Below are 21,001 nucleotides of genomic sequence, written 5' to 3'. Positions count from 1 at the left end.
GGAAATAACAATAATTCTACTTTACATTGTACACTATAAAAACTTGGTCGCCTATTCTGACTATCAGTATCAATGAATCTCCAGTCTTTGTTAATACTTTTAAAAAATGATAGTGCTTTTTAGATTTAATGTGATGTTTGGTTAAAATTTCGAAATTAACAAGCGTAGCTGATGTTTTGGCCAAAATTTTTTCCTAAAAAAAATGAAAATGAAAACAACTTTAGCTAAGGAATTTGTATCAAACTTTTGAAAATATGTTTTATTATTAATATCCATGAGAACGTTTCTGTGCTAAAAATCTGCTTTGCTTTTTGTTTTCCAGTAACAGTTTAACTGTACCCAGCTGTCCTGCAGTGCCCTGAATGAATCCGATGTTGAAACTAGACCTCACGTGAATCATCTACTAATGAGAATAAGTAAAATTAAATTAATTTTTGACGTGTATTTTAAAGAATTCTTACAAGCATGGATTTTGCAGGTTCTAAAACAGTATGTGAAAAATAATAAAGCATTTAGAAAATCCAGTGAAAAGAAGCTTTGAGAAGAAATGTTGCCATTTTTTTTTAAAGCCAATCAAGGCATTTAGAGTATGTTCTGTCAACAGTCAATTTATGTCTCACCAATCGAGCAAAATCTAATTAACAATTTAATTTCTTCCGAAAGAGATATTAATATTGAACGAGAGTTCCTTGAGTCCGAAAGAAAAGTTTAGTTCCAAATATATAAACAAGTTTCGATAACAATGAAATGCCATAAAACATCATTTGCTTTCAATACAGTTTGATTTGTACAACAGGAGAAGTCAAACTACGATATTTTGATATTGTTAATTAAAGTTGCCTTGAATACAGCGAGGGAGTGCTTTTTGAAACTTATTCTAGAACTTTATCAAAGGACCCCAAGCGGAATATTTTTATGAATATTGATAAAAATTCATCTGCCTGTGCGAGATGTTTATAATGCATCAAGAGAAGGTAAAATAATTTGAAGCAGTCATGTGTCTTGAACAAGTTCGGAGATTTGTGGCTCTTCAATCAATAGTAAGTATATTCGTTATTTTAATTAAATTTCTTTGGGAATTGCCAGATAGGACATTTGAAGAAATCCATTTCTCCATCTTTAACCGAAAATTTAAATAGTTGTTTCCTTTTACTTTAAAGTGAAGTTAAGTAAGATAAACGACCCTTAAAGCTTCTCACTTTTTGAGGTTGTTCTGTTGGAAACTGATAAATGTACTAAACTTAATCGATTTTAAATGTTCAACAATGTCTTAACACTTCTTCCACCCTAACACATACCTAAAACATACCAAAAAGCGGGTAGATTTAGCCAAACCTCAATGCCGCTTTGCTGAATTTATAATGTTTTTAAAATCAATACTGATTGCTTTAGTTTAATATTTTAATAACTTCTGTTTGCTCTGACGGAGTGCTAAAAAGTGATGAAATAATAGATTTGTAAACTGAGAAAAGTTATTTGAAATCATAATTCGAGACATTATCAAAATTGTAAAAACTAAACTGCTGATTCACATCGTGTATTTTTTTCCAAAAGGAAAGTGTTATTTAAATTGCCATTTATACTGTTCGTCCACTGTTTAATGTCTAACTGGTTCATAGAAAATAATAACTTCTTCCCATCTTTATATGCAAAGGAAATTTACGTTGCCCTTCGGAACGTGATAAGATTGTTATGTGTCATTCTTGGTTGCCGAACAGGTGACTACATTTTGCCTGAGCAAATTTCATTTCTTCTTAAACAAAGTAGAGAAAATTGTATTATGTCAGAAAAGTCGTGCTAAAAGTCATTTATATTAATCTCAAACTTATTACCTGATACTCTTTAAAAACTTTAACCCTTTCCGAAAAATTACTGAGAAAGAAGTTAAGTCAATGATCGTAGAAACCGATTTTGTCTGCTGTCAGTGGCAATCAATCTTCTGCTCTTCGAAAGGGATGTAGAATTCAAGTCGAAGTGGATGAAAAAAACCTGTTCATCGTCAATCGAAAAAAAACTTAAAACTTTTTTATACCCGGGAACTTGTCAATGAAAACTATTTTTCATACGCGGTAACTTGTTATCAGAGTGGCATAGTAGTCAAACAGCTCAACGGAACCCATCAAAGATTTTAAGCAAAACTACAACTTTGTCGTGTGGCAACAGTCTGACGATCATTACGGTAATTGCGGTTTTCATTTCCTGAAAGATTTTTTTTTCAAAAACTGCCTAACAAATTGTTGTGAAATTTCATCTAAAGTTGGTACGATGCTCCAAATTATTGAAATAAAAAATGGATACAAAATTGTACGTATTAGATTTCGAAAAAATTATAGAAAAGGATATCGCTGGTACTATGGTGACCTGTGTTACGTGGAAACCCGGTGAAAAATAAAACAATGATACAGTATGTCGAAATTGTGGTGTGGTATGCTAAACATCAAAGACTGCCTTCTGACTTGAATTGTTTCCAAAACAGTCTTTGCCCAACTTTAAAAATCTACACAATGGCTTTCAACCGAACGCAGCGTACACTATATCTCGTTTTTCTTTCACTGAAAAGTTAAAGTGAAATTAAGTTAAGCGAAAATAAATCTACTGTGGAAAACGTCACTCCCAGCTGTGTCTTGTATGATCCGTTCCAAAGCAGAACACTAACATTGCGAATTTATGCATTGTAGTTTTGTAAATATCATTTTATAACTAAACTCCTAATCTCTAACTCTTATTGATTCGGACGAAGGGAACGTCACAAATATGTCAATATGCAGCAGTGTTTTTCTCAAACCTGACAAAAAAACATCCCCTTATCAAAGATACGTTTATCACCAAATATTTTGTTAAGCAAAAAGAATTCCTGAGCCAATTTCATTAAATATCATAAAATGATTAAAGTTCAATGAAAGGAGCTTATGTTATAAATTTTTTCGCCACAGGTTTTTATTTCTTTGCTGACAACTTTTTTGTGTCATCTTGGACAAGTTCTAAGTGTAGACGGTAAGAAGGGTTTAATTCATACCGGTAGTTGTTTTTATATCTTTTGTGTATAAGGGGCACATATTGTCCGGACCCCATATTGTATTATGGGCCTATATGAATATCACTCTCCTCAATTAGAGCCTTGCAACTGAATAAAACAAAATCACTTTTCACTTCCGTCCAGTTTTTCATAACTGTCTTATGGTATCGTCTTCTAGTCGAATGTAACTGCACTTTCAAAAGGGTGAAGTATAAAATCCAACAACGATACCTTTTCTTTCTTTCTTTGCCACCAATTATAATTTCGTCGACAATCAACCTGCATTGAAAAACGAAACGATAAAAAAGATCGAAATCTAACGAGTACAACCCACAGACGTGATCGGTTGAACCCGATAAAGTGAACTTCTGTTTTCTGAAAGGTCCGCTAGCGCTAAGTTGATTGAGGTCAGTGAAAACGCAACTAAAACGATTGAGCAACGTTGGCGTTTCATTAAAAGGCGAAGTTACAAGTATTTTATGTTCATAATTTTTCTATTAAGTTAAAATACTTGGGTAATTGAAATTAAGTTGTTGCGTGGTATTTTCATTGCAATATCGACATGTCAATAAAGGATCACAATGTGACCTTTAAACTTGGGACTTTTGGAGGTTTTTCAAAGCTAAACGAAGAAAACCCATACGGGAATATTATTTCCTTGTCCTTTTTACACGCCTTATCGATTCCAATATCTCACAGAACCCAACTTTAAGTTCTAAACTGCGCTGATGAAAGCGTAAAAAATAAAAGGCACTTTTCAATAATAAAAATAAGAACTGAGCCATTTTTTTCTTCATTACAGAATGCATCAACTACACTAACATAACAGACCCATCCCGTTCTGTTTACGATGCTACAAGCGGCGGCTGTGACAGCACTACGTTCACTGGTACAAGTTGGATTCGTTTTACAGGAAGTGGTGGAGCCGTCGTTCCTGAATACGCGCCACCAGATTACCACTGCGGCGCAAATGCACCGGGTTGGATCCGAGGTGGCCATCCTGCTGTGGGCGATGGTGTTGTCGAGCGTCAACTCTGTTTCCATCATAGTGGAGATATTTGTTATTTTAGACACTATTACATATCAATTCGAAATTGTGGCGAGTTTTATGTTTACAGACCACCTGACATAACGCAGTGTGATTTGCGCATATGCACGTGTAAGTACCTTCATCTCTATATACTTTATCAACATATAACAACACTGCAACGTTATGGTGATAGCTTTTTCAAAATGTATTTTACAAGACTTTTTTGACCATGTTACTGTTAGCTGTCGCTGTGATAAACAAACTTGCCTTAATGTCTAAAACCGATAATGGAAGGCGGGAGAAAAACTTTGCCACAAAACCTAAAATGAGTATGGGTTGTCAAAACAGCACAAGATTAAATGGAATTCATCGAGCTAAACTGATATAAAAAAAATAAATGAAAGACTGTCATCATTTTCGTTGTGGGAATAGGTCAGGTGTCAAGGATTTCTGTCTTAACATGTAGAAGACCAAAGTAAATTAAATAAATAAATAAATAAATAAATAAATAAATAAGTAAATAATACTTTTTCACGTGAGAGTACTTGCCTACAGCTAGTTTTGGAGTACTTTACAACAAAAAAAGAACACAACAAAAAGTACGGAAAACGGTAAAACATTGCATCCTAAATCATTATTTTCTATTGCAGTTAGCCAATATAAAGATTTCCATTGTTTCAAAAGAGATCATGGGATGCTCAGGGGGCAAATGGACATCTATATGTCCCCCCCCCCCCCCCCGGCATGAAAGCTATTTGAAATAGTGGAATTCAATTTAATGGTCGCCATATCAGTAAAGTGGTCCATTCAAAACAAGGTGAAAAAAAAACAATCAAAACCACTCGCAGATCTCTTAAAAGCGGTACGCCAATGATTTGTTTTGGTCGAATCTCACAACTCTCTAACGTTGAAGGACTTGAGCACAGGAACAGGGACGTCTGTTTACTCAGATGGAAGCGATTTGGCAAAGTGCGATTTGGCAAAGTGCAAGTTTTGTTTTGTTTTTCTTAACAGTTCCTATACCAGCTGAATGCAGCCCGTCCGTGTACAACGAACTCAGTGAGGCAAACAGATATTGGAGCTATGATGATGGTATTATCTATCTTTATAAGGATTACGATACCATTATCAGTGGCCAGTGGTACCGCTTCACTGGGGGTGCTGGAACAATGTTGCCAACATATTGCATTCCGAAATATAGTTGCAACACGATAGGTACTGCCTGGATCAGTGACGGAGATCATCCCACTGCAGCTTACGAGTTGGTGTCAAGAACCGTGTGTATGCATTCTCATTCGAGCTGCTGTCAAACGTCATATCCCGTTGAAATACGGAACTGCAGCGGGTACTATGTTTATAAGCTAAAACGACCGCCAGACATGCGTTACCGCTACTGTGGTGTTAATGGTAAGTATATTCTAGAACAAATAAGTATTACTATTCTTGCTGATTATCGTATCCTCCTCGACGGAATGGCTAACTGACTCCTGGAAAGAAGAGAGGTTACTCTAATGAAATTTTAAGTGCTGAAAATTAATCCAGGTTTTTCTTCTGTGTGTCAGCTCTAGAAAGGAAATCTGGGACCACAAACACCTCACGATGTGGGATTCGAACCCACAACCTCCGAATTAGATCACAGTTGCTCTACCGACTGAGCTAGTCAGACAGGAGCACATCGTGGGTAATTTTTGGGTAGGAAATTGCCCGACCTCGAGTAGTTGTCGTGATTTAAAGGTATGAGTGGTGTTTTGAAAGTTCTTAAAATTGCGCGAGCCTTTATCAACCATCGAGTTTTTTATCGAAAGACTTTATTTCAACTCCAAAAGTCTCTGGATTAATTTCGGAAGTTATCGGAAGTCTTCAGGTCAACTTCGGAAATCTTCGGAAGTCTTTGCAAGCTCTTCGGATATCTTCGGAAATCTTCGGTTCAACTTCGAAAATCTAAATTAGTCTTTGGATCAACTTCGGAAGTCTTCGAGAGAGCAACTTCGGAAAGAAAAGTACCTTCGCGACTGAATGGACAGAAAAATCATGTAACTCTGTTTTCACGGGTCCTAAACAATTTTTAACACAAGTTGTTACACAGAGCTATTATCTATCAACATGTGATGTTAATCAGTGTCAATAATCATTTTCGCACAGTTCCTCCAATACATCCGCCTCTGTACAGTCGGCAAATTGACCATCCTGTCCCAGCTCCTTGTTAGTTACGAGTGTCTTGTATCTTTCCATTATTGTCCTGTTCCTCGGTGTATCGTCCATTTCACATATTATCCAACAGAAATTTCCAGACCTCCCTGAATGAAAGGGGACGATCGACGATAGATTTCATCACTAACTTTAAAATGAACCATCCCACCTTTCAATAAGAAAAAGCAAGAAGCTCTAGAAATCTTTAGAAATCAGAAATCAATTTCGAGACTAAATTCCCTGCAAACGCAAGTTTTCACCCCGATTGCGAAACTAAGGACTAGCGAAATGAGCCGAAAAAATTTTCGCGAAATTTAAATCCCGCGAAAACAAAAGAGATTAAGGTAATAGGTACTCTCGTCCAATCAGAATCCAGTAATTTTGTTGAGTGTACTATTAAGGCGGTAATTCGTGACAACGCAGAAATTGCAATATTGCGCCACACAGCACTGAAACTAGAAGATGGGAAGTAGAGAATTAACTCCACTTAACTTTTAGGTGCTGGAATATACCCCAAGAACGCTTAGAAGGAAATCGTGGGTTATTTTTCAGCATTTTAAATTACATTACAGTTATTTCTTTACTTTCCAGCTTTCAGTTTCAGTGCTGTGTGGCGCAACATTTCGCATTTGTACCCTAACGACTAACTGACTGACTAATTGAATGGTTGATTGATTGATTGATTGATTGATTGATTGATTGATTGATTGATTGATTGATTGATTGATTGATTGATTGGCTGATCGACTGATGTCACTGATCGATTGACTAACAGCGTAACGGACGGGCGGACGGACAGACTCTCGAAAGGGCCGACTGACTGGCTCTCCTGAACATCATTGCTTATCACCACGGGGTGCATCTAAACTGAAACGAACATTTCAAAGGACCTATTAGTTTTCATAATTAAATTTTCAGCTGTCTTCACTTAAATATTAAGACATAATTCAACTGAAAAATGGAATTGCATTTCCACCTAGACATCTTTTCGTTTATTATGTTGAGACTCAAAGGGACGTCAAGAAATAGTAAGAGCAACAATAGCCAACGTTTCATGGTTCTTATCAAAACGCACGCTTTAACATCGCATATACAACTGTGTATACCCATATTTACCTAAAAAAAATAAGCGTTTTATCATTACTTAAAGGGGAAAATGATGCCTGCCGGGCCAGCGCTGATGGTTCCTCTGATTGTTCATGCCAGGCTGGCTATAGCGGACCTCCATGCAGTGGTGAGTTCATATTACTATGTAATTACACCCTAGAAATGTTTCTTACAAATAAGCCTCCCTTCCAAATTAATAATTATTTATTTCAATGTAATCAAATTACAAAATTTATGTTTTCAGAAATCACGTTGCCGAGTATTATTTTTGCAAATGCCGCTCAGGGAGAAACCTTAGTAAGCTTCACATGAAAATAAGAGGAACAGCGGACATTGAAAAAATGTTGCAATGAGAACAGCCTTAATTTGCCTTAATAAAACATAATGAACAATTAAATCCCAACCGCATTCTGAGTATCATATAGGTCAACTTTGTTACTGGTAATTTCAGTTATTTTTAAATCATGCTATTGACAGATATCGACGAATGCGCCACCAATACTCATGACTGTGATTCATCGGCGACTTGCACCAATACTGATGGTTCTTTTACTTGTACATGTAATGTGGGATACACCGGTGACGGCATATCGTGTAGCGGTGAGTCGAGCATTGACTGACCAAGCAGAAAAAAAAAACATTGCAATGGAAAAAAGGGTATACATATACCGTGTTGAAGCTATCATAAAATCGAAGAAATGAAAATTCAAATTAAGACAGAAAAGTCATAACGTTCCTGTTTATGTAGTCAGTATGTAGTACATTTGTTCCTAACATAGGAAATAGTATCAGTAGTTCGTATAGTGTGATCGTCAGGACGAGAGTAGTTCTGAAAAAAACTGTTGTTGGTGACTGACTTTTCGACAACCTAAGCGGAAGTCATCTTCAGAATTTGACTCTAAAAAGGACTCTGAAGATGACTTCCGCCCAGGTTGTCGAAACATCAGTCACCAACAACAGTTCTTTTCAGAACTACTCTCACCCAGACGATCACCGGCACTATACGAACACCAGTACATTTGTTCCTCTTTTATGAAAGGAAGGAAGAAAGGAGAAAAGAAAGAATAACTATAACGTTGGTATCGCAACCTTGATTTGCTAAATTATGTGCTCATAGTAACCATTTGAGGTATTATTAACAACAATGCCGTGTTTCCGTCTAAAATAACTGGATAGTTTTTTTGCTCACATTTGCATCTTCTGAGCTCAAAAGTAAACTATACTAATGCCCGCTCCGTTTTTACAATAGCATCTATTTAGTCCTTCCCTAGCAACTAATCATTTTAATAACTTTTGTCAGATACTGACGAATGCACTGCCAATTCTCACGACTGTGATTTGTCAGCGACTTGCACCAATACTGATGGTTCTTTTACTTGTGCTTGTAATGTGGGATACACCGGCGATGGAAAGTTATGCACCAGTGCGTGACTTGTATTGTTAGTTTATCTAAAAAATGTTATTGTTATGGGAAAGGTTAACCGCTTCCAGTGATATGATAATCCTGACATTGTTATTTGATGTTACCGTTAAGTTGTGGAAGTAAAATAAACTTGGAAGGATTAGGAAATCCTGTGGGAATACAAGCCGTATTTTTAGTCCTATAATATTTGAATAAAAGTCAAGAAGAATGTACGATGGAAGGCTAAGATACGGAGGAATGTGCCCATGGAAAACAGAAACAAGAGAGCTCGTTTGAAATTTGTGTCATCGGAGAAACACCAGTCGATTGATGTTAAACAGATGGAGCTAAACAAATTTATAATATAATTGATACAGGCTTATTGTTGAATGACTATTGAGGTTGTCAAATTATGAAAATTAGATATACCCCGACCAAACTGCCATAGGGTAAAATACACGTTGACCTTCTTCGATTTTACATTGTGTCAATACCCTTCCTTTTCTACCAACATCACAGTGTTCTCAGGTTTATCAACTCCCCTTCCACCTCAATATGGCACAGTCTCTTAAAATACAACATATTAATAGGGCATGCAAATATGCAGCACATTTATTAAAATAGATCAAAACTTAAAACACAGCTTTGCTAAACAGGTACAGGCATTCCACCTGAATGCTACTCTTCCGTGTATAACGAACTGAACGAGGCCAACAGATATTGGAACTATGTTGACCCCGATGGTCGTGCTTTTTGCGATAATGACACAATTGCCAGTAATCAGTGGTACCGCTTCACGGGGGCTGCTGGAACAATGATGGCTACCTATTGCATTCCACAATCAAGCTGCAACACTCATAGGACTGCCTGGATTAATGGTGAACATCCTAATGTTGCTTACGCCTTGGTGTCCACAACAGTGTGCACGCATTGGTTTTCACTCTGCTGTGACAGGACGTACCCTGTTGACATACGCAACTGCAGCGGATATTACGTTTATAAATTGCAAAAGCTTAGTGAGTGTTTTGCACGCTACTGCGGTGTCAACGGTAAGAAAAACGTTCTGTCGTTAGTCCTTGCATTGTTATTTGAGCTTGTTTATACTTTTCAAAGCACTGTTTAGTTATTCTTCCTTCCTTCCATCCTTCTTTTCTTCCTTCTGTTCTAACCACAATCTTTTTATCGTTTCTGTGTTTCTGTACTACCTTCCTATTCAACGCTATTTTGTCTTGTTTTTTATTCTATTAATTCTTTATTTAGTTCCTAGTTTGATAGTGATTTGACTTATCGCACTCCTCCTTGTAAGTGACTTTATTGTATATAGGCTAGACCAGACACTTCTCCTTGGAAGTGACGATACTATTTTGAGGCTACGCTATCAAACCAATATGCAAGGGAATTGTTTTGCTTGCAGATGAGAATGATGCTTGCCTGGCAACAAATGGGTCCAGTGTATGTTCATGTCCAGCAGGCTATACCGGTAGCTCGTGTGCAGGTCAGTCAAATATGCATCGCTCATGGCGCATAATTACATTAGTGCAAGGTGTCATTTGCACGAATTTCTCTAAGTGTACCTTGTATTAAATAGAAACTAAGTAGGCAGTTGTGACAAGGATGAAGCAAAGCATCTTTAGAGAAACGAATCCTTTTATGAACAAATATATAGCGAGCAAATAATTTGAATGAATTTAGAAAGGAATGTTATCTATTTTGATCCCAATGCAAAACTGGGCAACCCTTTTGGAATGCGACCAGTTCCAGTTTTCCGTGTCCTATATTTACGCCACACCATATGTATTTTGTTGTTATCATTTTTGACAGATATTGATGAATGCACGACCAATACTCATGACTGTCATTTGTATGCGACTTGCACCAATAGTGATGGTTCTTTTACTTGTGCTTGTAATGCGGGGTACACCGGTGACGGCAAATCGTGTAGCGGTGAGTTGCATTAGTTCTCGTGCTTGATTTTATTTTACTCGACATTTTACCTTGGTCTACTGATGCAAAAAAACCGTCGCGGACGTTGAAGGGAGCGAGACATGAAATTGAAAATATTGTTTAATTACCAGTTTTTTTTTCAAATTATGAAAAATATTATATACGTCTTTCAATTCTTGCCAAAGAGTTTCAGACGTCTCTTTCTAGTGGCCAGCTCCCGAGAAGAGACTCTTCTCGGGAGCTGGCGACTATAGAGAGACGTCCGAAATTCAGGCTAGCCAAAGATAAATTTGCACACTGACTTTCACCGATTCTATATAGTATCCCCTCGCCATCCCAACATCACCGCTCTCCCTTTTATTAATTCCCCTTCCTGCTTGATATTGGCGCAGTCTCTTAAACTACATATAAATAGGGCATGTTAAAATGTAGGTAGCTTTTTACAGTTGATAAAAAAATTAAAACGCAGCTTTGCTAAACAGATACAGGAATTCCACCTGAATGCTTCTCTTCCATATATAACGAACTGAACGAGGCCAACAGATTTTGGAACTATGTTGACCCCAGTGGTGCTATTTTTTGCGATGATACAATTATCAGTAATCAGTGGTACCGCTTCACGGGGGCTGCTGGGACAATGATGGCTACCTATTGCATTCCAAAGAAAAGTTGCAACACTCACAAGACTGCTTGGATTAATGGCGATCATCCCAACGTTGCTTACGGCTTGGTATCGACAACTGTTTGTATGCATTGGTTGTCACTCTGCTGTGAAGAGTCATATCCAGTTGAAATACGCAACTGCAGTGGGTACTACGTTTATAAATTGCAAACGCCGAGTGGATGCTCTCAACGTTACTGCGGTGTTAACGGTAAGAAAAAGCGTTCTGACGTCATTCCTTAGTTTGTTATATGAAAAAACGTGTCGCGTGTTTCTATCGAGTTTAGTATAAATCTACTAGCGTTCTATCACGAATCAGGCTGTTCTCTGATTGGCTACGCTACTCACTATCTATTCTGTTGTAGAAAGTGAGTAGCGAAACAGCGTGCGGTTGGTGAATGGCCGCCGCTTTATCGCTTTTTAAATTGTCCGTGAAGAAGGACTGGGATAATTTAATATTCGAAGCGATTTCCGAGAAGAAAAGAAGACTATATGGAAGTATGAAATGAAGATTTTACACGGTAAGAAAGGCATTTATTATTCATTTACGCTTTTAAAAGCGGGCGAGTTTATAATTTTATAACATTCAGTTGTGGAAATAAATTTTACAGTGCGGCTACTGTAACCGGGGTCACCCAGACAAAGTTAACCAATCACAAAAAAGAACGGAAACAATAAATTTCAGCATTTTTTCCTTCAGCCAATGAAATGTCGAGTACAGAACAAAGAAATTTCAACTTCTTCGTTCGCCACGAAAACATTTGGCATGGCGCAGGATTTTCAACAAACTTCGATTGCATCTCTTTTGAGCTGGAGTAGTTGTGACAGCACAAGTTGGAAAGTAAATATCATCGGCATTAATCAAAGAGGCCGGTTATGTCTCCAGACGTAAAAGTGCGTGGCGGAGTTCGCTCGTGACAATTTCAAACAATTTCCTCTACGGCATCAACCGGAGTTTTGGTAGTACCATTTGGAAAATAAAGTAAAGCCAGCAAAGGAAGACATTCTAAAGTGCATAACGTGCCAGAGAAAGCGACGATGACAACATTTTTTTCACTTCACACAATAAAATTTCAGTTGAGTATAAAAAAACAGTAAAATTTCATTTTCAAGCTATTTACTTTATATGTTGAATAGAGCGTTAGCTAGCGTTGACGTTTCGATTTAAAATTTGAGTAGTTTCACATGCTGTACAAATGAATGTCATTTGTCATGAAAGTTTGCGAGAATCGATTTCAATCTCTGTGAAAGCAGTAAGCGCGACGGCTGTTTGTTTGGACAAACTGTGTGGCGGAATTTGATTCTCGGAAAAAGTTAAACTTTATAGCCGGCTGTTTCATTGTTTTCTCGCAATTGTAATAATGCAGAAAAAAGAACACATTCCAAACAGGAACATCGGTAACGTTTTCATTACCAACAAGAGCTCTTAGAGCTTACAACTGCGCTGGTCTCGTGAGCACTTTAGGGGAGCCATGTCAGGGGAACAAAAAATGCGCCGCCCCCCCCTTATCCCCTTTACCTGCGTCGAACAATGTTGCGACTGACAAACAAGATGGTAGGAAAACACCTTGCGTGACATTTCATGGTTGACTAGTTCCATCCGAAATTAAATATTTTTCTTATATGCTAATGCTGGCCAAATTTAATTCCCACGATCCTGATCCGTGAAACAAAAAAATCTTTTAAATCAGCATCCAGTGTTGTCTTGAATTACCGTTTCAAGATTGAATAACCAGCTCCGAAAATGGAATATTGGAGCAAATAATTAAATCAAATTTGAGAAAAAACACTAGACCTGTGTTTTGCTGAATGGGAATTCCCCGGGGAATTAATTTAGCAATGACGTAACCCTTGCAAGTCAGGGTTTGTCTCAGTGGTTTTCCATCAGATTTCAGAAATCCTCTAGATGACACAGCTCCAAAAAAAACCGAAAAAAACCGAAGCTTCTCTGGCGTACAAATGAGCGACCAATTTTCAACTGTTTAAAAGCAAAGTTGAGCAGAGTTGAGGTGCTCGAGAGAGCCGACCGGCGGCAAAGTTTGAAATAATATTTCAAATACGCCATACACTCCTTATCATCCAGGACCAACAACTCGACAAGCTTGTGAAGGAATTTGTTTCGAAAAGAAATAAATTCAGATAAAAATAAATAAATGAACAAAGAATGTTAGTGTTGAAAACATCACCGATTTTCCTGTTCGGAATTTGTCCTGTGTCTGCAAGAAAAACTGAAACAGCCAGCAATTAAGTTTCATTTTTTCCCGAGAATAAAATTCTAACAAACGTCCGTCGCGTACACTGCCTCCACAAATCGATTCTTGAAAACTTGCATGACAAATGACATTCATTTGTACAGCCAGGAGCCCATCAACTTTGATGGGCTCCTGGTACAGCATGTAAAACTACTCAAATTTTAAATCAAAACGTCAACGCTAGCTAACGCTCTATTCAACATATAAAGTAAATAGCTTCGAAATTCACGAGTGAACAAAATGAAATTTTACTGTTTTTCACTCATATCAACTGACATTTTATTGTGTGAAGTGAAAAAAATGTTGTCACCGTCGCTTTCACTGGCACGTTATGCACTTTAGAATGTCTTCCTTTGCTGGCCCTACGTGCATTTATTTTCCAAATGGTATTACCAAAACTCCGGTTGATGCCGTAGAGGAAATTGTTTAAAATTGTCACGAGCGAACTCCGCCACGCACTTTTACGTCTGGAGACATATGGCATGGCCGTTGCTTTCCCTGTTTTGACACAGTTTCGAACTCCTCTTTGATTAATGCCGCTGATATTTACTTTCCAATCGAAGTTAGTTGAAAATCCAGCGCCATGCCAAATGTTTTCGTGGCGAACGAAGAAGTTGAAATTTCTTTGTTCTGTACTCGACATTTCATTGGCAGAAGGAAAAAATGCTGAAATTTATTGTTTCCGTTCTGCTTTGTGATTGGTTAACTTTGTCTGGGTGACCCCGGTTACAGTAGCCGCTCTGTAAAATGGTTTACAATCCAACACAATTTCATCGCCCCATCGAGAAGCAGTAAAAGAAGAGCTAAACAGATAAAGCTTACAAGTTTTTTTTATGCATCAATAATTGAATTCAAGGTTTTTCCTTGCGGGAACTCGTTCAACTTTTCATAAATTTCTTATAGTTCACGCTTCCTGGACTGAAACCAACTTGACTTTCAAGAACGTACGTTAGTCAATATATCCTTCAATTGTCATTTTACAATAAAAGTTCCGGCTTTCAGTTCAGTTTTGAACAAATGACGGTCTCAATAAATCGTGAATAAAATGCAAAGGCGCACACAGAAGCAATGTGGTTTCTTCCTTGCGAACAACTCGTTCAACTTTTCAGAATTTTTTTAATCGTCTACGTTTTCGAATTTTAAAAAAATGGACTTCCAAGGGCCCTTGTACTTCAGTACATCTTTCAATCGTCATTTCACAATAAAAAACTTGGCTTTTCCTTCAGTTTCGAGCAAATAACGGCTTGAACAAATCGTGCATGAATTGCAAACGCGCGCACAGAAGCCACTGCAATGTGATGCAGTTGTCAATTATCCGCGTGTGACGTGACCTATTTTATATCATTATTTAATAAAAACGAGAGCCTTTCTTGTTGTTATTAATGTTTTAAACGTCTAGTAGATTTAAAATAAATAAATTAGATAGTTGATTCAAGCAATTAGATAGTTGATTCGGGCTTCGCCCTCATCAACTATCGCGCGATAGAAATCTCGAGCTCATAATCTAACTGTTAAATAGAAACATCCGTGAAAGTTTGGGAGAACTCCATATAACTAGAAACATAGATATAGAAACACAGAAACATGTTTTCTGTTTCATTTAGAAAATAGCACAAAGAAAATAACGCATTACGAAGTAAAATTGTGCGCTATATTAACATAGCTTCCTTGGAAGTCATTTTGCCATATTTAGGCAAGACTAGCATTTATCAAGCCAATATGCAAACAGATTGTTGTGTTTGCAGATGAGAATGATGCTTGCTTGGCAAATGATGGGTCCATTGAATGCGCATGTCCAGCAGGCTATACCGGTAGCTCGTGTGCAGGTAAGTCAAATGTGCACCGCGCGTAAACCTTTGTGCAGGGTATCATTTGCGCGAATTTCTCTTAATTTACCTTGTATTACAAAAAACTAAGCATGCAGTTGTAACAAGGATGAAGCTGATCAGCTTTAAAAAACGAATTCCTGTAAAGAACAAATATATCTAATCTGTAAAAAAATAATTGGAATAAATTTTGGCAAGGATATTTTTATTGCGATCCCAGGCAACCCGGACATCCTTGAAGAAAACTATTTTAACACTAGGTGACCAGTTCTAATTTTTCATGTCCGCGATACCATACGTTTTTTGTTGTTATCTTTATTTGACAGATATTGACGAATGCACTGCCAATTCTCACGACTGTCATGTGATGGCGACTTGCACCAATACTGATGGTTCTTTTATTTGTGCTTGTGATGAGGGGTACACCGGTGATGGTAAATTGTGTAGCGGTGAGTTTCAGGTTTGCTTTGTTCGATTTTGCTGCAAAGGTTGAGCTTTAAAATTGTGCAGCATTAATTTCCTTATTTAAAAAAAGGAATTTTTCAAACAGTTTTAAAACTGTTAAAGCCCGTGTATAATTTTCTCGAAACCTTTTTGTTGACAGACATAGATGAATGCACTACCAATACTCACGACTGTGATTTGTCGGCGACCTGCACTAATACTGAGGCTTCTTTTACTTGCGCTTGTAATGCGGGGTACACCGGTGATGGCAAATCTTGTAATGGTGAGTTGAATTAGTCATCGTGCTTGATTTTATTTTACCTGGTCTACTTATGCAAAGAAAACCGTCGCGGACGTTGAGGAGAGCGAGACAGGAAAACGTCTGGTAGCGATGGGGTTGAATGTCACTTCCTTGTTGTACTGGATTCTTTTAGTTTCCGTTACCTTCATTTCCACCCCAAGCTGGAAACAAATTTTTCAGTTTTCGAGTGAATTACATTCGAACAAGCGGAAGTGCACCATTCTTGGATCGATGTTCATCGGTAATACCCCATGTAATAAGTGCCCGCAGGCACGCTGCAAAACGAAGATGAGAGTTTTGTTTATGCATTGTTATGCAGGAAACGGTCCATAATATTAAAACTAGCAAGCCCAGTCGCCCAATCGAATAAGTCGCATCTGATTATTTAGTTTTTTTGCATAAGTTCACAGTGTGATTACTAGAACCGAGTCACATGGAACAGAATTAAGCAATCAAATCGTTACTTGAGAGCAAAGGATGGTGACGTTTCTTGTAAACTAACCAGTTACGTTGAAGAGCATAAATAATAGTTCTTCAACAAAATTTGCAAACCAAGAAAGCTAAGCTTTTTTGGAGTTAAATAATAATTATGTTAATTCGTCGCCAAGAATGGGATCTGTAGAGTGTATACAATACCCATAATTCAACTTCATTTGCTTTTACTTGGTTGATAATTGTTCGGGACAATTCACAGAATCTTTTCAACACGCAGTTGTAAACTCAACGCTTTAATTGCGATGCTCGTTGTACCAATGTACAAACATCGCCACGGCTTGACAACTTAATCGACACGCTGACTTGTTACGCCTACGGTAAAAAACTGAACAAAACAAACCTAATTTTACAATACATTCGGAATATAAGAAAAAACGGGAACTATGAAATCAAAACTTACATGTTCTGTGCGGTTTAGGTGGTAAAAACTGTATCAAAAAACAACACTGTCGAGCAATCCGCCCGACACGAAACTCTTTCCATCACAAAACCATGTGCGATCGAGTCACGTGACTCGATCCAGTCCGAGCAACTTGTGCACAGTTAGTAACGGACCTTAATCAATTTCCGGTTATTAATTTCGGCCGCTAGTCGGCCTCAACATCCACCCCGCCTTGGGGCGATCCCCTAAAGCGTCCCAAATATGTGGCTTCTCACATGGACTTCAGGTTACACGCACTTCTTCTTACATGGAATTCAGGTCATTTTCTAACAAACATAGTTTCTGTATAGGACGAACATAGACACTGTCCTTAGTTTTAACTTTAACAGTTCGCACCAAGCCATCTGGCCCAGGGTACGTCTCAACGACACGTCCAAGGTTCCAGTGTCCCCTCGGGGTGTTATCGTTGACTAGCAGCACCAATGCATTGGGTTTAACATTAGGCAACGCCTTCCGCCATTTAGCTCGAGGCTGCAGGATGGGTAGGTATTCTTTAAGCCATCTTTCCCAAAATAAGTTGGCAAGAAATTGCACCTGCCTCCACTTCTTCTTGTACATGTCAGTCTTGTTGAAGACTCCGGGTGGTAAGCAAACAACCTTACGCTGCATCAAGAAGTGGGCTGGCGTCAGTGGCTCAAAATCACTTGGATCATCCGAGTTTGCTGTTAGGGCTCGGCCGTTCAGAACACGCTCGACCTCAGTAAGCAGCGTCTGCAGGACCGCGTCTGTGACCACATGTCCACCTAGGATAGATTTCAGGACCGTCTTCGCGCTTCGAACCAAACGTTCCCACACGCCGGACATGCTCGATGCAGTAGGGGGCTGGAATACCCATTTGCAGCCGTATTGGATAAGCTCACTCTCGATCCGTCCCTGGTTCCATTCATCAAGACTCTCCTTCAACTCGCGCTGAGCTCCGACAAAATTAGAGCCATTATCGCAACGTATCTCTTTCACTTCGCCTCTACGATTGATAAAACGCCTCAAGCACAGGATGAAATCGTCGGTGTCCATTGAGTTAACCACTTCTAGGTGGACACAACGAGTGGTTAAGCAGGTGAAGAGACAGCACCAACGCTTTGTGGTCCCGCGGCCATGTTTAACGTACAGGGGGCCAAAAAGGTCCATTCCTGAGTACGAGAATGGTGGTTCATATGCCATGAGCCTTGCCTCCGGTAAAGGTGCCATCTGCTGGACCATGGGTTTGGCAAGGACTTTCTTGCACTTGACGCATCGGCTAAGGTCTGTGCGAACTAGAACGCGGATTTGTGGGATCCAGAAGTCTTCCCGCAGTTTGGCTATCACATGCTCACGCCCCAAATGGCCAATGAAGTGGTGGACATGACGAACAATCTTCTCAGCTACGGCATGGTTTCTGGGCAGAATGGTTTGCCGGCCCATAGTAGATTCTGCTACTCTTTTCTGGCCACGTCCATTCACTCTCAGTACTCCCTGGGCATCCAATTCGGGATTCAAGGCAGCAATCTTGCTCGATGCTCTGACGACACCATTTGACTTCAAATCTTTAATCTCCTGTGTGTATGCTGAGCTCTGGACAATCTTCGCAATAGCCACCGTAGCTGCATTCAAATCATCGACGGTTAACCTTCCAGTCACGACCTTGTCTTTATCTCTAATGAACTGTGTAAATCGTAAGAGCCATGCTACCTTGCGTCTGAGGCGGGTCCAATCTGAGCAGGTTGTTATCAGAACTTGGAGGGGTGCTCCGCAGGATCAAGGAGGGATTCAAATTCTGGGTTTTCTTTCTTTGCTGCAGCTGGATCAGGGGTCAGTTCCAGAGAGTGTACATGAGTTTCTTTCTTCAGCTCCAGACCTTCAGTAGGCAAAGTTCTACATTCTTGTCCTGGCCAGGAGTCTTCTGGTCCCCACAGAAAGTCAGGTCCACGAAGCCAATTGTGGTTGGCGGTCAGAGAAGATGGGGTCATTCCCCTTGACACATAGTCTGCAGGATTCAAAGTTCCTGGCACATGATTCCAATCTTGCACAAGTGAGTGCTCTTTAATCTCTTTAACTCTGTTAGCTACGAAGGTTTGAAGTCTTCGTTTCTCATTCTTTAGATAGTGCAGTACTATCTCACTATCAGTCCATAGGAAAGTCCTGTCAATGTTCAGTTCTAATAATTCTTCTCGTAACATTTTGCACATGCGAGTTGCAAGTACAGCTGCCTGCAACTCCAGTCTAGGAATACTGACGAACTTTACTGGTGCATTCCTAGCCTTGCCCATAACGAAGGTACAATGGACTCGTCCATCCGTGTTCTCAACACGCAAATATGATGATGTCCCATAGCCAACCTCAGATGCATCTGAAAAGACATGAAGTTGCAACTTGCATTCTCGCGGGTCATCATCTGGTAGGAAATAGGATCGCGGGATGCGCAACTGTGATAAGGAAGGTAGCTGAGACTTCCAAGACCTCCACTTCAACAGAGAATCTTCGCTAAGGGGTTCGTCCCATCCTAAATTGGCCTTCCACAGGTTCTGCACTAAGCATCTTGCAGCCAGCGCTACAGGCGCAGCAAACCCTAACGGGTCAAACAAGGAACAAACAGTTGATAGGATACCACGTTTGGTCTCGCGGCGGTCAAGGTCCTTTATCTTGAAGCCCAGAGTATCATCTCCAACAAACCAAAGTATTCCCAGCGCCCTTTCAATGGGTGGATCATCCAAATCGAGGTTAAGTCCTTGCTTGGACAGCTTGTCGCTTGGAACTGCCTTGAGCACTTCTTTTGAATTTGACGTAAACTTAGTCAGGTTGAAGCTACCTCGGGCAAGGATGTTGACCATGTCTTGAGCCAGGTGAATGGCTGACTGCTCATCATTCTGGGAAGGGAGAGCGTCATCAACATAGAAATTTCTTTTTACAGCTGCGATGACACTGGGGCTGAAGTCCTCGGCATTGTCGTCAGCGACTCGCCGCAGAGTGGAATTTGCAACACAAGGGGAGGACGCTGCTCCAAATATGTGTACTTGTATAACATAAACATCGGGTGGGTCTTCATAGCCATTTGTCCACCAAAGGAACCTCAATGAGTCCTGGTCTTCTTTCCGTACACGTATCTGGTGGAACATTCCTTCAATGTCTGCAGCAATACCAATTGTACCTTGGCGAAAACGCAGGAGAACACCAACTAAACTGTTGGTCATGTCTGGCCCGCTTAATAGATTCTTATTAAGCGAAGTTCCTTCGTATTCGGCTGCCGCATCGAAAACTATGCGCACCTTTCCAGGCTTGGTAGGGCTAGTTACCGGGTGATGTGGGAGATACCAATGGTTACTGGATTCCGTAGCCAACTCTTTCTCTGACAACTTGCGAGCGAATCCACTGCTGATGTAACCGTCCATTACTTCACGATACTTAGTGGCCATCTCCTCGTTACCCGATTTCGTCAAGCGACGTCGCAAGGACTCTAGGCGTTGTTTCACCATAGCAAGATTATTTGGAAACTGGCGCTCATCCTTCTTCCAAAGCATGCCCACTTCATAACGTCCATCGACGAGACGTGTGGTGTCTTCAATTATTTGCATTGCTCTCTTGTCTTCAGCTGAGAGGGACTTCTCTCCTGACTTAACAGCTCCATAGTCTTCGAGTTTCCAGAATTTCTCAATTAGGTCAACTGGCTTATGATCAACTGAAACAAAGTTTACTGAGACTCCCTTCGGATCCTTGACGCCATAGCGACCAGCAACGCACCAACCGAGGGGGTATCGACAACCATAGAGTCCTTTCTTCTCATCTTCGGGAACTCTAACTTCTTTCTGTATGTGCGCGTAGGGGATGTTGTTTCCCACGAGAATGGAGACTCTCTTAACATCAACTGCTGGAAACTCAATGTCACATAAGTGAGGGTAGTTCTGGACGTCAATTTGC

General features: G+C 39.5%; 2 protein-coding genes across 2 annotated transcripts in view; both read left to right on the top strand.

Moving 5' to 3' along the window:
• The first annotated feature begins 967 nt into the window (after positions 1–967).
• Positions 968–5,133, top strand: LOC144637078 (pancreatic secretory granule membrane major glycoprotein GP2-like). The gene is made up of 5 exons (XM_078496240.1): positions 968–1,040; positions 2,934–2,994; positions 3,819–4,175; positions 5,061–5,089; positions 5,128–5,133. Exons 1-5 carry the CDS (start codon positions 996–998, stop codon positions 5,131–5,133), a joined length of 498 nt encoding a protein of 165 aa, XP_078352366.1. The 5' UTR covers positions 968–995.
• Positions 5,134–5,206: 73 nt separating this feature from the next.
• LOC144636224 (polycystin family receptor for egg jelly-like) overlaps positions 5,207–21,001 on the top strand; it is a 77,807-nt gene continuing 62,012 nt past the window's right edge. The window contains exons 1-11 of the mRNA XM_078495378.1: positions 5,207–5,453; positions 7,387–7,470; positions 7,821–7,943; positions 8,644–8,766; positions 9,402–9,794; positions 10,160–10,240; positions 10,567–10,689; positions 11,172–11,561; positions 15,348–15,428; positions 15,755–15,877; positions 16,033–16,155. Coding sequence (XP_078351504.1) covers positions 5,216–5,453; positions 7,387–7,470; positions 7,821–7,943; positions 8,644–8,766; positions 9,402–9,794; positions 10,160–10,240; positions 10,567–10,689; positions 11,172–11,561; positions 15,348–15,428; positions 15,755–15,877; positions 16,033–16,155 — 1,882 coding nt within the window. The 5' untranslated portion in view covers positions 5,207–5,215. The remainder of the gene's footprint in view (positions 5,454–7,386; positions 7,471–7,820; positions 7,944–8,643; positions 8,767–9,401; positions 9,795–10,159; positions 10,241–10,566; positions 10,690–11,171; positions 11,562–15,347; positions 15,429–15,754; positions 15,878–16,032; positions 16,156–21,001) is intronic.

The sequence above is a fragment of the Oculina patagonica genome, chromosome 13, assembly GCF_052425735.1.
Source record: "Oculina patagonica isolate OP01 chromosome 13, crgOcupat, whole genome shotgun sequence".
NCBI classification, from domain to species: Eukaryota; Metazoa; Cnidaria; class Anthozoa; order Scleractinia; family Oculinidae; genus Oculina; species Oculina patagonica.
This window is presented reverse-complemented; position numbering and strand designations above follow the sequence as displayed.

Coding starts and splice junctions, on each gene's coding strand:
- LOC144637078 (XM_078496240.1), top strand. CDS start 996: ATGTGTCTTGAACAAGTTCGGAGATTTGTGGCTCTTCAATCAATA. Junction 1,041..2,933: donor TTGTGGCTCTTCAATCAATA/GTAAGTATATTC, acceptor TTTTCGCCACAG/GTTTTTATTTCTTTGCTGAC. Junction 4,176..5,060: donor TGATTTGCGCATATGCACGT/GTAAGTACCTTC, acceptor TTTTCTTAACAG/TTCCTATACCAGCTGAATGC.